The sequence below is a fragment of the Lipomyces arxii genome (genome assembly GCF_038497795.1).
Source record: "Lipomyces arxii strain Phaff 12-163 unplaced genomic scaffold V1512scaffold_5, whole genome shotgun sequence".
Taxonomy (NCBI): domain Eukaryota; kingdom Fungi; phylum Ascomycota; class Lipomycetes; order Lipomycetales; family Lipomycetaceae; genus Lipomyces; species Lipomyces arxii.
This window is the reverse complement of record NW_027117704.1, coordinates 826,971-842,993: the sequence shown is the minus strand read 5'-3', so window position 1 is coordinate 842,993 and position 16,023 is coordinate 826,971. Positions and strand designations below refer to the sequence as shown.

The 16,023-nt window shown below is 43.6% G+C and overlaps 9 protein-coding genes across 9 annotated transcripts; 4 read left to right on the top strand and 5 right to left on the bottom strand.

The window, feature by feature from the left end:
* Positions 1–94: 94 nt before the first annotated feature.
* V1512DRAFT_261678 (uncharacterized protein) lies at positions 95–1,265 on the top strand. Its single transcript, XM_066916116.1, has one exon. It carries the CDS (start codon positions 359–361, stop codon positions 881–883), a length of 525 nt encoding a protein of 174 aa, XP_066772382.1. The 5' UTR covers positions 95–358; the 3' UTR covers positions 884–1,265.
* A 438-nt stretch (positions 1,266–1,703) lies between these two features.
* V1512DRAFT_261674 (uncharacterized protein) lies at positions 1,704–3,795 on the bottom strand. Its single transcript, XM_066916115.1, has 2 exons — positions 3,249–3,795; positions 1,704–2,891 (listed from the first exon to the last, which is right to left on the bottom strand). Exons 1-2 carry the CDS (start codon positions 3,670–3,672, stop codon positions 1,765–1,767), a joined length of 1,551 nt encoding a protein of 516 aa, XP_066772381.1. The 5' UTR covers positions 3,673–3,795; the 3' UTR covers positions 1,704–1,764.
* Positions 3,796–4,170: 375 nt separating this feature from the next.
* V1512DRAFT_261672 (uncharacterized protein) lies at positions 4,171–6,372 on the bottom strand. The gene has a single exon (XM_066916114.1). The coding sequence runs from the start codon at positions 6,326–6,328 to the stop codon at positions 4,253–4,255; it is 2,076 nt and encodes a 691-aa protein (XP_066772380.1). The 5' UTR covers positions 6,329–6,372; the 3' UTR covers positions 4,171–4,252.
* Positions 6,200–7,538, top strand: V1512DRAFT_261670 (Prephenate dehydratase). Its single transcript, XM_066916113.1, has 3 exons — positions 6,200–6,625; positions 6,682–6,745; positions 6,794–7,538. Exons 1-3 carry the CDS (start codon positions 6,569–6,571, stop codon positions 7,321–7,323), a joined length of 651 nt encoding a protein of 216 aa, XP_066772379.1. The 5' UTR covers positions 6,200–6,568; the 3' UTR covers positions 7,324–7,538.
* Positions 7,258–8,388, bottom strand: V1512DRAFT_261668 (uncharacterized protein). The gene is made up of 7 exons (XM_066916112.1): positions 8,312–8,388; positions 8,044–8,207; positions 7,968–7,995; positions 7,868–7,918; positions 7,750–7,820; positions 7,625–7,698; positions 7,258–7,571 (listed from the first exon to the last, which is right to left on the bottom strand). The coding sequence occupies exons 2-7, from the start codon at positions 8,134–8,136 to the stop codon at positions 7,547–7,549; spliced, it is 342 nt and encodes a 113-aa protein (XP_066772378.1). The 5' UTR covers positions 8,137–8,207; positions 8,312–8,388; the 3' UTR covers positions 7,258–7,546.
* Positions 8,389–8,736: 348 nt separating this feature from the next.
* V1512DRAFT_261665 (60S ribosomal protein uL23) lies at positions 8,737–9,674 on the bottom strand. Its single transcript, XM_066916111.1, has 3 exons — positions 9,591–9,674; positions 8,968–9,304; positions 8,737–8,913 (listed from the first exon to the last, which is right to left on the bottom strand). Exons 1-3 carry the CDS (start codon positions 9,601–9,603, stop codon positions 8,829–8,831), a joined length of 435 nt encoding a protein of 144 aa, XP_066772377.1. The 5' UTR covers positions 9,604–9,674; the 3' UTR covers positions 8,737–8,828.
* A 736-nt stretch (positions 9,675–10,410) lies between these two features.
* V1512DRAFT_275615 (uncharacterized protein) lies at positions 10,411–11,143 on the top strand (the record flags this gene model as incomplete). The annotated part of the gene is made up of 4 exons (XM_066917838.1): positions 10,411–10,475; positions 10,502–10,592; positions 10,649–10,724; positions 10,770–11,143. The coding sequence occupies 4 exons, from the start codon at positions 10,411–10,413 to the stop codon at positions 10,922–10,924; spliced, it is 387 nt and encodes a 128-aa protein (XP_066772376.1). The 3' UTR covers positions 10,925–11,143.
* Positions 11,106–13,476, bottom strand: V1512DRAFT_261661 (kinase-like domain-containing protein). The gene is made up of 5 exons (XM_066916110.1): positions 13,222–13,476; positions 13,109–13,158; positions 12,820–13,061; positions 12,619–12,769; positions 11,106–12,568 (listed from the first exon to the last, which is right to left on the bottom strand). The coding sequence occupies exons 2-5, from the start codon at positions 13,121–13,123 to the stop codon at positions 11,324–11,326; spliced, it is 1,653 nt and encodes a 550-aa protein (XP_066772375.1). The 5' UTR covers positions 13,124–13,158; positions 13,222–13,476; the 3' UTR covers positions 11,106–11,323.
* A 120-nt stretch (positions 13,477–13,596) lies between these two features.
* On the top strand, positions 13,597–15,843 carry V1512DRAFT_261658 (glycoside hydrolase). Its single transcript, XM_066916109.1, has 3 exons — positions 13,597–14,736; positions 14,784–15,412; positions 15,463–15,843. The coding sequence occupies exons 1-3, from the start codon at positions 13,767–13,769 to the stop codon at positions 15,634–15,636; spliced, it is 1,773 nt and encodes a 590-aa protein (XP_066772374.1). The 5' UTR covers positions 13,597–13,766; the 3' UTR covers positions 15,637–15,843.
* The last annotated feature ends 180 nt before the right edge of the window (positions 15,844–16,023 follow it).

Below are 16,023 nucleotides of genomic sequence, written 5' to 3'. Positions count from 1 at the left end.
TCTGAGGCAAGGTGTGCTTGAGATTACCTAGAGTGGCGCAGCAGCCAGACCGGAAGTGCAACATATAGCGAGACTTCTTTCATTTGTTCCGATCCGACACTTCGTCACATTCATCAATATTTCAAAGCATGTTCTATATAGTCAAAACCTCAATAATTTTATGTTCAGATTTATTATTGCCAGAAGTCCTTTAAGTTTGAGTAAGTAAATTTCTCATTTCTCAGTCAGGGTTGGTTCAAGTGTAGACAGCTAATATGCAATAGGTTACAATCAATCACGGTAGTCGGTTTATATCATCTAAAGCAGTCGACCGTATTGTTCTCCATCCTATATCAATTTTTCAAATTATATCAATCTCATGACAAGCGTTTCTATGGGAAAAGAAAGTATATCAGCAGAGATTTTACGACTAGTTCGCAACCCGAGCTCAGATCAAAACAACAATTACACGCCTAAAAATCTGTCGGTCGAGAGCTTGCCATACAGAAATAACTCTCCAACACCAAGCCAGGCATCGTCCGGTCGAGGTCGGCGCGCACATGCACATACACATGCAAACAACGTACTTCAGAGCGAGAATGTTGCACCGTCGCCTGTCCCAGTTCGGGCAAAGAAACAGCCGATGCCGCCCATAAGCGTACCTGAAGCGCCAATGACTCCGAACAGAACCGTTTACGATCCAAACAAATACGCAGGGCCCACGTTCCACTCCTCGCCTGCGGCGGCAAACCTGCCGGTCCCCAAATTCATGTCAACATCGGCACCGGGGAACAACTCAATGGAGAGCTTTCTTTCAAGTAAAATGCGCAGCTCGACCGCGGACTCCATCTCGCCGTCACCGTCCGCATCACCACCACGGTCTTGGACGCGATCTAGAAACTGATTTCTTTTACATGTATTGGTTTGTTACGGCGTTGGGGCTGGCATCGCTTTTTTTCTTCTTTTCCTTTTTATTTCGCGAATTTCCTTTTAATGGAAACATGCTCAGCATATATACTGTATTTTTATTGCTATAGTATCGGGAGTTTGCATAACACAAGCTTTACTGGAGATGGTTTACATAAAGAGAATGCTGCTTGGCATGACTTATGATTGCTATCTTGTCAATTGGCTAACTGTCGGTTTTTATATTCTTTTTTGGTCTAGCTTTGTAACTGTGTGGACATCCAGTCTGGGTTAAATTTGTTTGTTTTTTTGCTTTTAGATTAAAAAAAAAAAAAAAAAAAATTGTGCTGACTTCGGTCTTAATTTTGCACAAAAACACATCTGCATTCCGTTCGTAGGAATTATTGTGTATTCCGTGTTATGTCTATTGACGATTTATATAATTGGCGACATGATAAAAGTTAACACTTTCTTAGTAACAGCCAACTATGTTGTCTCAAGCGCTATTGATATTCACTAATATATACATACGTTATACAGCGGCAAATGGGGCAACTATCGAAATCATTTCGACCTACGTTCGCTAAAGTAGGCCCACGCACGTCTGTAATTCTCACTCATCGACTATTCCTCCAAACCATGTGAACCAAAAAATGGAAGACCGAGCAAATTTAGAGGGTCAGGGTTAAGAGAGTAATGTGGGGGGGGGGTATCAACCGTATCTTGCCCACCATTTTAAGCGCCGTCCGTTATCCGTTTAAAAGTCGAAAACATTCTTTTGATGCTAAATTTGGCGATATCCCGATATTGCTACAAAGTTCTATGCGAGAAATATGAATATTAATATTATCTGTAAATCATTCATTCAGACGCCTAATGTTACACAAATAAATCGCAAAACTCACAAAAATCACAAAAACACACAACACTCTCTGAATGGCGATGCGAGCACCCGCTCACTAGCCCCTTCCGGACAAGCATTTCTCGGTTTAGAATGAACTCTGATTCTGTGTCATCTTCAAACGAGTTCTTCTCAGCCGGGATCGTAATCGACGCCGGTTCCGACATTGATCGGTTGACAGATTTCATGGGTATAGGTGTGCCCGGTGTTGATGCCGGAGTGCCTTCTGTCTGCGGTGAAGATTCCTGATCTGATGGCTTGGTAGAAGAAGAAATAGAAGATAACGACGCCGGGGTCATGGCAAATAATGCTCTAAGAGGATCTGGTTTTGTTTGTCTGGGTTGTACACGGGCATCAGCCATCGTCGTATCGTCACTTCCTGCTCGACTTTTTCGTACACTTGTCGTATCTGAAGGTGTGGCAAATAACATTTCTTCATCATCTTCTTCGAAGCTACCAATACTGCTGCTTCTCTCTCGTAATGGTCCATCGCCCGTAATAAGCCTGTGAATCATCTCGGAAATGTCAGACTCTCCATTAAATTTTCCAGACCCAGTCTCAAACTCAGACGGCTCTTCATTAATAACAATACTGGAAATGGCTGTGCTGATGGTTGAATCGGAAAAGTAAGCCGAAGATGCAATTGAGGAGGACAGAGACGAAGTAGAAGACGAAGCGCGATCTAAACGTCTATGTGCAGCTAAACTTGCAGAAGAAAGTGATGAAGATGAAGAGTCTATGCTGATATCTGATTCATAAAGCGGTGGTACTGACGGCGTCGATGCGGCAGAACTATCCATATTAGGCCACCACAGATCCGACGCTCCAGATGGTAAAGAAAAAGCCCCTGGTGACAAAGCATCAATATCAAAGGCGTTCATTGACGCACTGGCTTGACTAGACATCTCAGTCCTCACCTGCTGAGGAGTAGTATGAGGTATTGCGATACCGGCACGCGTTGAATTACTGTGGCGTAAAGGTGTGGCTGCTGCTGTAAATGGTGGTGTAGAAGTGGCTGTTGCGGTTGTTGCCAAGGACACTGTTGAGGCTGGTAATGCGGATGCAGGAGGCGCAGACACAAGTGTGGCTGCGGATGTTGACGGCACTACATCATAACGACGATTAGCAATGAACATCACAGGAATCCTCGGTGAATATCGTCAAATAAAATCAGAAAAGTGCTAATCAAACAGAGATGAAAACAATTGTGCAAAAAATTGAAAGAAAAAAAGAGAATTGGAAGACTGAAGCTTGGAATGATTGCAAGTGCAGACAGACTCCACACAAAAGATTGCTTGCTGCATGATTGCATAAAACATCGGAATACAGGTTGCAAGGTCCGGATAAATGGAACGTGCAAAAAAACACGAGGTATCACAGAAACAGAACAGTAGTTTAATAGTCATTGAAGATTTTGAGCGATATTCGAGAATGTACTAGTTAAGTAAAAAAAAGGACTTACATTTCTGCCGTCTTCGCTTTTTGAGTGCAGCTGCATTCACAGCCATGTTGTGAGGTTTGTCAACAACAACTTCAGGAACATCAGGAACAAGAACACGACTAGGTGATGCACGCTTTTTTGCTTTTGATCGAGACGCTGATGGCCGAGGAGGAAGCGTGATGGTAGTGGACCCTGAAAAAATAGACGAAGCCATCGAGCCCATTATACGAGACCCTAATTGCGATGTGACTGATGATTGCTGTGATACAGATCCCAATTTAGTTGCATTAGAAGAAGCCGATACTGTTGGCATCGGTACTGTCGAAACAGGAGTGGCTGCCGGTGGTTTCGGCAGAATAGGTCGTAAAACAGGCCGGGGTGCTATCAGCCTTTGATGAGTCGACTGGAGCTCTGGCGCCGTGGCCTGAGCCGAAGCCGAAGCCATTATCAGCCGGTCACAAAAACAAACAAAAAAAAAGATGCCAGAAGAGGCGGTTGAGTGGGGAGGTGTTCGCAAGGAACTTGGTGAGCGCAGGGTTGACTGGATGCAGAAGAAAGAAAAGAATTGAACGCGAGAAGACCGAGGAGCAAGTTTCGAGCGTAGAGACCGCACAAGAAGGTTAGACTCCAATTTCATGACAAACTAACTCTAATCGGGACTAAACAAACAAACAGTGCTCAGATATACGCAGTTACCTCTCCGGCTACTGTCCGGAGACACTAGTTGCCGACTTTTATTGTGGTGCTGATCACACAGCTGGGGCAAGCTGGCTGTTCATGTAAGATCTACACCAGAATACTATCGGCACATTTTTAGAGATTAACACTTCCACTGGCTCCGACTGCTCCGGATCAGTCACGTGCACTAATATTAGATACGGAAACTGCGCTCGTGTAGGCCATTTCAAATTCTAGGCGTCTCCTTCGGCGCGTTTCCGGAGTATTTATTATCTTGGAATTTTTCTATTGAAAGAATAATGTACACGCGGATGTCATAAACAATAACTCTACAAAATGATTTTTTTCTATACAGAATATCGAGACCGCCGTAATTCATAAATCCGATTCCGCACTATTCTCCGTACCCGCTGTGTGAAGTCGGACATTTGAACTTTGTCACGCCGAGGCGCGTTAAGTCCCCCACGCGTGTCAATTTCATACCCCTGAAGTGTGTAGACTCCGTACATACGAGCGAAATTCAACACGTTAGACAGCAAAGTTTCCAAGTGTGGAATGTACTCAGTCGAACTAGCAATAACTTGAACCATTAATACGATAGTCAAAGGTGTTGGTTTGGCATTGCTGGGACTGCGAATCCATGGTAGATCGGTCGGGTCGATGTCAGTCTCTTCAGCTTCCGATGTTCCTGGTGCGACCCCTTCCGTCCCACCAAAATGTTCTTCTTTAGTCTTTTCATCTGCATAAGAGTACATCCCTGTTTCCTTCAAGGGGTAGGGCCCAAACACACGTATGTATTCGCGTAACATGGCTTCTACGCCGTATGTTTGCCCAACCAGGTCGATGTAGTTAGTCGCAGTGATGCTGTCAATCTCAGCACCGACGTCATCCATTAATTTAATGATCCGTCTGGCCACATCGATCTTGCCATGTAATTTCACACCGTTGAAAAGAATGGTGTATGTCTTACTGTCAGGCGGATTAGCCATCAACTCAATCTCGGCAGCGCTGCGCTCTGATTCTGGCGTGCTAGCAGCGTCTTTCAATTTCTCCATAATCGTTCCAAACATAGTGATCGTGTATTCCCAGTCCCCTACTTCCACAGAGGCTCCTAGTAAAGTATTAAAGTACCGCCTTTGCAATGCCAAAGTCGGATCGTATGTTTGTAACTGTTCTAGCCATCTAAATACTTTTTTGGCGTCAGCGTCCCGACGCCGTCGAATCAATGCCGCTATCAACCAGCCATATACCTCGACAGCAAATGTGTGTGCATCCATCAATTCCAGAACGATCTCAACATTCGTATCAGACACTACACCAGATAGACAAGATAGCATTAAACCGTTAAACTCAGGCGCATCTAATGGCTGCTGTAAGCGCGCCAGCTCGCATAGCACATCTATCCGCAAATTTGGTGGTATACATTCAACCAACAGAAATCGAGCCCCTTTGCTTAGCATTTGATTCAGCACATCGTTAACGGGTTCTGCTTGAGTATCTAACGAAGACAGGAAATGCAATAATGAGTAAGACGGCTTAATCTTTGCTCGCAGAGCTTGAGCTCTTTCTAGTTTAATTGCTCGTAACACGGAACTAACACTTTTCTGTACACGCTTAATATACTCCGGCCGAATATCACGATATAAATCTGCCGTAATTGGCATTGACTCATTAACGGCTTCTGATAAAATCCGCGCAAGAAACTCCCCTGCGATCAAAAGCATATCGCGCCCAAGAAGACCATCGATGACTTCCGTCAGCAGTTCATACTGTATATATGCTTTTGAACTGCTTTCTGCTGATCTCATCATGGCCCACAAAGTCCACAGCAAATCCCCGGACCATCTACTAGCACACATCAACAGTGCAACCAGTCGCGATTTATCGCCGCGAGTTATAAAACTCATATATCTTGTTCCATTGCTAACACTTCTTGCAGAGCTACCGACGTTGACCAATCTTGGTGTCATGTACCGATGCCATAGTTCATGAATAGATTTTTCTCTATTTGATGGAAGACTCGGATACAGCAAATACTGCATAAGTACATCAAATGTTTCCTGGTCAATAAGATCGACAACAGGCTTATGTTGCACTGAAGCTTCTCTAGAATTCAAAATATCTGGCTCATTGCCACGTGAGATCCAGTCTGATGTCAATACTTCTACTTCTCTCTGCTTGATTTCCAACGATTTTTTGTCCGCTGTCCCAAATTCCCTCAGATATTGCACCCGGTTCAATTTACTGCAGCTGCTACGTTTAGCAACTGTGTGCTGCAGACGTTCCGTGGCTACTCCTGAAATACTTCTTGTAGGAATGAAGGCTTCGTACGTAGCGTTGGCATGCTGGATTGCTATCCGGTTACCGCATAGACGGCCGTGTGCTTCTGCTCTAGCGCAATGACTAATTAGCGTACGTTTCATCTTCACAGAAGCCACGGCGACATCTTTGTTCAAGAAGAAGTGTGGCATTCGCGACAACTAAATTGAGCCAACGACCGATAATAAGGTTTACAGCTAAAACTTTATTATTGTTCTTGGTAACATCGTTTCCTCTTAACGACTTTTGTAGTCCTTCCCACTTTCTCTCATTTACAGCCTTAAAAACGTTCGTTTTAATTTTTATTGTTTCATTTGAAGTTCGGATTATTTAATATATGCAAAATGACAAACTCGAAAATGGTTGCATTTCTTGGTCCAATTGGCACCTATAGTTATAAGGTTGGCGGTTTAATCAAAGCTATGCCGAGTATAGAGCAAGACTGATGATCTGTTAGGCTGTCTCACAATACTTTGATGGAAGAGACGAACATAGGTATATCCCGTACGCTACAATTGCTGGTAAGTTCTATCCAAAGAGTGCTGGACTATGATTTAATCATCTCTTAGCTTGCTTTGAAGCCCTTGCAAACAGCGAGGTCGATTTTGCTGTAGTCCCATTCTCCAACTCGTCCAACGGCCCGGTCAAGTTCACATTTAAACTACTTCGCGAGTCTTCCCCGAGACCGACCATCATTGGCGACACGTTAGTTTCGGTTGAGCACTACGTTCTTGCTTCTCCAGCTGCGCTTCACAACATTGAAACGCACGGAGAGTCCTCGATCAAGGTGGTTTATTCTCACCCTCAAGTATGGGGCCAGTGTGTCAAGTATCTGAACGAGCATTTCGACAGCGCCGAGTGCGTTGACTGCGACTCTACCGCATACGCAGCAACGTTGGCAGCCAAGAACGAATTCTCAGTTGCAATTGCTTCACTATCCGCTGCAGACGACACCGATGTCGCAGTTTACGCGTCTCGTATCCAGGATATTGCTGATAACTGTACTCGATTCATTGTCATACAGCGTTCGTCTGCTGAAACCGTGCCCACTCCATTGGACCGCTCTGTTGCTGACGAAATTGCCACAGCTAGATTATGAAGATGTGACCGTTCCTGCGAAGTTAGAAGGTGATTGTTTGATTTTATACTATATGGATTTTGTCAATTCGGCGTTTTTGGGTCAAAAGATAGTGGTTTTACTATGGGGATATCTGGATAATTTGTAAATACATTGACTGATGAACGAATACGGTGGTGAATTGTATGTCAGCACTTAATGTGATTTGTAAAATAATTACTACAAAAAAAACTCGCTACCTTCACTAATGACCGTATTTCTGGAACTCCCTGATGCAAAGTTAGCTAAAATCAGAAACGATATGACGACAAAATTAACTTGCCATTCTCGGTTATCCAGTGGGCAAACCTGTCTTGTCTTTAACCATCGTGAAATGCAATGGAAGTGGAAAACGTGCTGTGATGGTCAGTATACTGACATGCCACTGTAAGCGTCATTGGCACGTACGTTACAAATACCCCATGCAACCAAGCATTCCTCTGCAGTCGCACTTGTTTGATTTGCTTGACATTCAATACCTGTTCACAATCAGTATTTTAATTGCTTTACATTAAAATGATCGTACATGGCTCCATGATGTGGTTGCGGCAAATAGCACAGTTCTCAACAACAATATCTAGCGCACGTCAACTTCTATGACCTACACATAGCAACCAGAAACCAACCCCAAGCCCATAAAGCAACAGCGTTCCACTAAATATAAGTATTAGAGATGTTGGGCATCATGGCTGACCAGCTTACCTTTCGAACTTCGAATCGCTTCTTAACAGCTTTCTCCTTAGGCGCAATTACTGGTGCGGCATCAACATCCATTGCGCTTGCAGCATCAGTCATCGTATGTGTAGTATGTGTGATTATGTGTCTGTAATTCTAAAGAAATTCGTGCTTGCACGAATAAAGTACGCCTGAAACCGTGATGTTAGTATATCAACCGATCCAAACACGCATACTCTGGTCGCTCTCAGAACATTGACAACAAACAACAGTAGTCTATGCATACTCAACATACCTCTATACAATCAAATGCGAGTTGAGTTCGGTAAAATTACTGATACTGCTGCTGGACAACTACTACACCTCGTGTCTTATCCTGTTTAAAGCACCGCGAAATGAAGGTACGAACACCTTGAAGGTACAGTGGAATAGGGTTAAGCGCCGCATTAGCCATCCCCTGAATTTTTTCGACTGGTCTAGCATCACACCAGACTACACTGCAGCGTAGATGTATCAATCAATGCAGTCTATAAGCCCACAGGATTAGTAGTCGTATATGTAGTTTAATACTGAAGTTTATATCAAAAGAATTATAAGACGTTAAGATCAACTGTGGGGCTTCACGAATTATGTCACCGTTTACTGTTGGCAAGTCGTGTACGTAACACTACTTGGTTTCATTATGTAGATTCAACCTGCCATTATTACGAACTTCGTGGATTCGTTCAAGTCTTTATTTTACTAGATTATACACAATAAAACATATAAACACACCCAATGAACCTTTTCAAATGTTGTAGTTTTCGAACCACTTAAATGAAACCGACTCTGTTGGCAACGTCAAGAACGTCGCTCTCAGACTCCAGTCTGATGTAAGCCTTCTTCTGGCCAGTGGGGCTACAGAATTGTTAGTGACACTCTTCGAGACCTCTAAATTCAACATAAACATACGTGATGAGAGTGGTAACCTTGGAGACTTCAACGTTGTACAGGCTCTTGAACGCATCCTTGATGTGTCGCTTGTTGGCCTTGATGTCGACAATGAAGACAATAATGTTAGAATCCTCAAGCTTCTTCATGGTGGACTCGTTGCTGTGAGGGCCGATGATGACCTTGTACTGGTCCATTCGGGGAGCATGAGCGATCGACTTCCGCTGGTACTTGGGAGCACGGGGAAGTCGGAGAGTGTTTGGTCGGTGGAACGTGGTCGAGGTGCGGACCTTGGTGACCTTGCTTCCGTGAACTCCCTTCACGACAGCCTTCTTAGCCGCAACGGCCTTGGTAGTAGCTAAACAAAAGTTAGCGTTTCGTTCATGTTGACATGTTGTAGTGACTGAGCATATTGTGAACATGAACCATTGAAAATCTTCTCAAACATCAAACATAATAATTAAGCTATCCAGTCCAAAGAGGGAAACCATTCAATGACGTTTGAATAATATGAAAGATGATTGATGAAGACTCCCTATTTGATCCATATCCCAAACATACTACCAACCATGCTATTCAATCAAAGATTTAAACATATAGCCCACTCAAACACTGCTCTTATTATCGCATTTATCATTACTCACCCTTTGGTGCCATTTCGTTGATTGTCTAGTTGCTGTTGAAATAGTAACAAAGCGAACAGGTCGTTAATTCGCGATCGTTAACTGCGTGGTTTGGTGTGTCGTCGCTGCTGAGCCGCTCCCAGCAATTGAATGTTGGCCGTGACTGCTACTTTACAACAGATGTAGGGCAAGTACTAGTTAGGGTTAAGCCGCACCATATGCTTGAAACCTTATTCCAAGTCGCCGTTGAACAGGTCAATTTTTTTTTGATTGAGGTTTCTCCCCTGTAAAGACAGTAACTTCTGCTTGAACCATAGTGAGTTTCGAGCTCATCATAAAGACTTCATTTACCGGCGAGCGAATAAATTAAACAGTTTCACAGAGTAATTTTTTAAGAATTCTGGACTCTAATTACAGAGTACAGACTGGTAGTAAATGCTCTACAAATCTTTTCACATTTGTGCTCGTTATTGCGTAAAACCACACTGGGACTACATGACATTATATATCCTGCAAGTACCTTTTTCTTTTAGTGACGTCGCATCGACCGACTACAAGGTAAATGCGGTAGTAGTTACTGCAAAGATTATAGCAGAGAGCAAGAGTAAACGATTGTAGAGAACGTGCTACCCCACCAAAAGTCGCATGCAAGTGGAAGTCCTTGAGCCTCACAGTATAATCCCCCACATTTTTTGTTCCACAACGCCAAAAGTATAGGCATGACAACAATGAATTCAAATGAACTTAACTTGGAATCACCACACTGACAGTTGAAAATCCAAAACGAATTACAATTCCTGGAGTCACAGGGTTTGGTGAATCTTACATCGCAAGTGAGTTAATGAGGCGGGGGCACACGGTCATTGGGCTTACACAGTCGCCAGAGAAGTTTGGAGAGCGCCCGAAGTAATTGCTAGAAATATTGATTATAGAAACATTCATATTCCGGAAACCGCAGACAAGCGCACCGACGCAGATGTGGTTGTCAATGCGTATGGACCGCATTCAACAGGGCACGATGCTGTAATCTAATGCACGCTGACTGTGAGTAGCCGAAGACAGTTAAATCAATGTAACAGAATCGATTGTTGAAGTGCCTCGCAAAGTATTTTTTGGCATCAAAAAAGGCCGGTGTTGAATACGTTGTAATCATTGGTAGCACAAGTTCGCTGCGAGTTCACGTCCGCGCTCGAGAGTGAGAATTTTTGGGTCGCGTACCGCCGCGGATTGCAGACTCAAACGCACATGTGTACTACATGGAAGACAGACTTGGACCTGTCGGTACCTCACTCCGGGAGTTTTGCAACGCCCGACTGGCAATCAAGGTAGGAACGGCAACGACTGAAGACGAATGACTGTGGCGCGGTACGAGGTCAAGCCCACCAAGCAATTCAACTATGCCTTGCCGTTCGTCAAAGCTTGCTGCATGTCGATAATTTTTTTCGGCACCAACAAGTCGTTCAACTGAACATTCATCTCGCCCTCGACACTGTACCACAGTGGATGTGTAGGCTTGTTCAAAAGTGATTTATAAAATAATGTGAAAATGTTAAATATATTATCAAAATTATGAAAAGCTGTAACAGATCAACGGAACAAAACCGCAACATAAATACCAAAAATACATCAGAACGACCAAGTAATATCCGTGTTTCAAAATCTAATACAAAATACAAAAAAACAAATGAAACGGCTGTTTTAGCCCGCTAATTGGATGCACCCTTTCAACACCACACTCTGCTACCATCCATCAGTCACGAAACCACAATTGGCGCCTTAAAATGCTGCGCTTTTTCGCGTCGTCGTTCCAGCAACGTCGCACCGTCCAATGACAATTCAAACTTGCTCCGCTTCTTGTGCTGTGTAGAACTTGGTGCAGCTGCCCGGTGTCCATGCGTATGGCGATTGTGGTGTTCCCCTTGCGACATGTGAACGTTACGCAGCCCAGCATTCACTTGTTGCAGACGCTCATTGCTGCTAAAACTGTTAAACTCTTCCTCCTCCTCTTCATCTTCTTCATTCAACAGGCCAAGATTTGTAGCACCGCCTTGCCTTCTGGCTCGCTCTTCCTCCATGCGATGAACAGCATATGAAACATCGAAAGCCTCCTTCAAAGTATTGGCACCAGGAGTAGCGGCACCACGACCTGTAGCCAAAGGAGTGTCAAGAATATCAACCATCATCGGACTTGGTAAATCGGTGTTCATCTTTGAACTTGGTGGCGCATCTATGGCCGGCGCAGTCGGAGCGTTTGACTGAGTAATCCACGGGTGGTTGAGAAACTCTTCAATCGTGTATCTACGCTCAGGATCAACAGTAAGCAAATGTGAGACAAGATCCTTTGCAGACTTGCTGATCGGATCCCACCATGGGCTCAAGAATGTGTACTGACCACGAGCAACCTTTTCAGTAAGCTGCTGAATGCTCTCGTCGTAGAAAGGAGGAAATCCACACAGAAGAGTGTATAACACGCATCCAAGTGCCCACATATCAACAGACTTCGAATATCGCTCATCCTTCACAATCTCAGGCGCAGTATATCCTACAGTGCCGCAAGGAGTCATGGTTTTGGTATCCCACACAACTTTTGACAGTCCGAAATCGGCAATCTTAATCTTTCCAATACCCCCGGAGCCCACACCTGGAATAAAAACACCTTCATCTGCTTTCTCTTCGTCACCAGGGCGTAGCTTGATTTGCTTAGATGGTATGAATGGAATAGGATAAAACAGAATGTTTTCCGGCTTAATGTCTCGGTGAACAATTCCTTGTTCTTCATGTAAATATTTCAAAGCCTCGGCCACTTGGACAATCACATGCCGTGACAGATCTTCCGAAAAGTATGTCAAGCGTACAATTTGATGGAAAAGTTCTCCACCAGGTAATAGCTCCATAATGATATAATAATAGCTCTCGCTCTCAAAAAAGTCAATCAAGCTGACAATATTAGGGTGGTCCAATTCACGTAGTATGGAGACCTCCTTTAAAATGGTTGATCGCTTCAATCAAATCAGATATCGCTAGCATTACAAACCAACGGTATACTTACGTCAACTGTCTTTTGTTGTTTCTTCGCCTCTTCTCCTAAATGGCTAAGATGGTTTTCTTGAGACGTAATATCGTATTTGCGCACGACCTTGATGGCAGCAAGCTCGCCTCTTGCCCGACTTTGCGCTTTATACACATTCGAAAATGCGCCACTATAACGGTCAGTACCAGTGTTGAGACGAAACATATCCATTAAACGTACTCTCCCATTTTCTCTACCAACTTCCACTGTTCAAGACCGGGATATTTAGGTAACTTCGACCGCTCCTCGCTCTCTTCCGCGACAATTTGTGCAATGGCTTCGTTAAAATCATCCTTGCGCTCAACATACTCTGCCGTAGGTGAAACAACATAACCATTTAGTCCATCGACTGTCTCGACATTGCCTTCAAACTCTTCATATACATGCGCCTGTTTGCCATGGCGAATAAAATTCTTTAGATTCTATGATTGTTAGCCTAACTGTAGCATCTCATGCGCATGTAGCTGACCTCTAAAACCGGCATAGCTGCTTATATAAGATGATAATATATTGATATTCCTGAAATCAACCTTAATAAGAAAGTTGAACGGATCGGGGTTGTGAATGGACCAATTTGCTTACAAATGAGATCGACGTCTTCTGTGCCTTTCCAGACTTGAATTGAACAAGATAATCAATTAAGGTGATCGAATATCAATATTCCAAAACAAAATGTTCTGTATCAGTAAGATAAACGAGTAGCGTTGTAGTCTAGGTGGACCGGGTTGACCTATATGAAATGTCTTTTTGACCTGCTGACGTTTAGCGTGGAGAGATAGTGCTGTCCACGTCCGATCTGCTGTGTCTTTTTGCAGCCGGATCTTTAGCCCTGACCCTGTAAGTGCAGACTCAGGGGTCGGTTGCAGTTCGGTCAATTTGAAACCGGTTCATGCGCCGGGAAAGCACGTCACCAGGGTTGAACGGGACAAGGTTCACGGTCTTCATGAATTTATTTGTCTACGAAGAAAAAACATAACGGGAAATTTTGTATGCCTTTTAGAACGGGTCTAGTGTGCTGAGAACTCTGGGGTAATCTATATATATAATAACATTCACTGGTCGCACGCTTTACCTTTACAATTGCAACATCTGCTGCAATTGGCAAGAGGCAGTTTCATTATTTCATTATGAGTTTCGGATTACCTCAAAATGTACCCGATTTCGCGTCTACAGCGCGGTCAGTGGAGGACTATATGTGGTCCGGTTCTGGTAACACGTCGCGTCATAACAGTCGGAGAGGCAATTCGTCTGGTCTGCCGTTGTACAAGGACAAGCCAATTACCAACCAGCCAGGAGGGCGATCTAAGTGGATTGTGTTTGGCATCGTGTTCGGCTTAACATTGTTTGGCCTTTATAAATATACAAGTGCAGATGAATCATCAGAACCCAGGAAACTGTGGTTTGGCGGTTCTTCAAAACAGCTTTCCGCAAAGGCACGTCAGGGTTTAATAAAAGAAGCATTTTTGGAATCATGGAATGGGTATGAAAAGTACGGGATGGGGTTAGATATATATGCTCCTGTGAGTAAAACCGGTCGCAACATGGCACCGGAAGGTATGGGCTGGATTGTTGTTGACTGTCTTGACACTATGATGATTATGGGTCTGGATGAAGAGGTCAAGCGGGCAAAGAACTGGATTATGAGCAATTTGACATATGACCAAGATTATGAAGTCAATACTTTCGAGACCACAATTCGGATGCTCGGAGGACTGCTTTCTGCTCATTATCTTTCTAATTATGATGATGCGTATTTGGAAAAGGCAGTAGATTTAGCAAACCGACTGCTTCCTGCTTTCGATTCCTCCAGCGGCGTGCCATATGCCAGTGTGAATTTGAAAACTGCAACGGGTGTTCAAAGTCATGACGATATGGGTGCGAGTAGTACAGCCGAAGTCGCGAGTTTGCAGCTTGAATTCAAGTACGTTTCCAAGCTTACTGGCGAAGCTCTGTACTGGGAGAAGGCTGAAAAGGTTATGGAAGTAATTGATCGGGACATGCCTGATAACACACTTGTGCCTATTTTCATAAATCCAGAAACTGGTAAATTTCAAGGAAGGAATATTAGACTGGGCTCTCGAGGAGATTCGTACTATGGTTAGCTTGATTTTGCGAACTAGCCACCAGTTACTAACATCCTCTAGAATATCTACTGAAACAGTTTTTGCAGACGGGCAATCGTGAGCTTGTGTATAGACAAATGTACGACGACGCTATGACTGCGGTTAAGAAGAATTTAGTACAAAAGTCAAAACCAAATGGATTTACGTTTGTAGGTGAATTTGACTCCGGTCCAGAAGGTCCGGTTTCTCCTAAGATGGATCATCTGGTATGTTTCTTACCAGGCAATCTTGCGCTGGGAGCAACAGATGGATATCCTTTACATATTGCGCAACGATCGAGCTGGACAGTGACGCAGGCGTCAGACATGAAATTGGCCAAGGAACTTATGAAGACCTGTTACGAGATGTATAAGGTCACGAAGACTGGCATCGCTCCAGAGATTGCGTATTTCAACACCGCAGACGGTTCAACCGAAGATATGAACATTAAATGGCAAGATTCACACAATTTGCAGCGGCCAGAAACCGTTGAGTCGTTGTTTGTCATGTGGAGAATCACCAAAGATCCGATTTACAGACAATGGGGTTGGGAAATTTTCGAGGCGTTCCGAAAGTATTCCAGATTGGAAGATGGCACGGGGTACACGTCTCTTGAAAGCGTCAACGAGATCCCGCCTCGTCTGCGAGACAATATGGAATCTTTCTGGCTGGTATGTGATGTGAATATAGTGGCGGCGCTTTTTTTTCTAATCTATTTTAGGCCGAGACATTGAAATATTTGTATCTATTGTTTGAGGAAGACGACTCTGTTTTGCCGTTAGAGAAGGTTGTTTTTAACACCGAAGCACATCCGTTTCCTAAGTTTAATATGGACCCGCTTTTTAAGACCGGATGGAAGCGATCCAAACCTGCGCCGACCAGAAAAAAATTGTGAGAGAAGGTTGCATTTCAATAAGTATACCGATTTTGGTTTACTTTATTGTAAAGTTTATGTATATTTATTGGGCTATTGGTTATGAAGAAGATGACTAGACTGGACTGAGTTATTTTTCTATTATTCAAAATCCTGACAGGATAAAGTTGATATTATGATTCGTATATATGTGTAAAATGATACTTTGAGATCTTAGCTTTTTAAACACCAATCAGTCAGGTGCCGCGTTCACTTGAGCACACTTCACAAATGTAGACGGAGCCATGATTTCTAAGCAGTGCGCTGTGAGTCAAAACGATAGATGCTTGTGAAGTTCGGTATGAAGATGCCAGCGTTATGTAGAGAACCTATTTGGGATTTACGCTGTAAAAATTTGAATCAGACTGT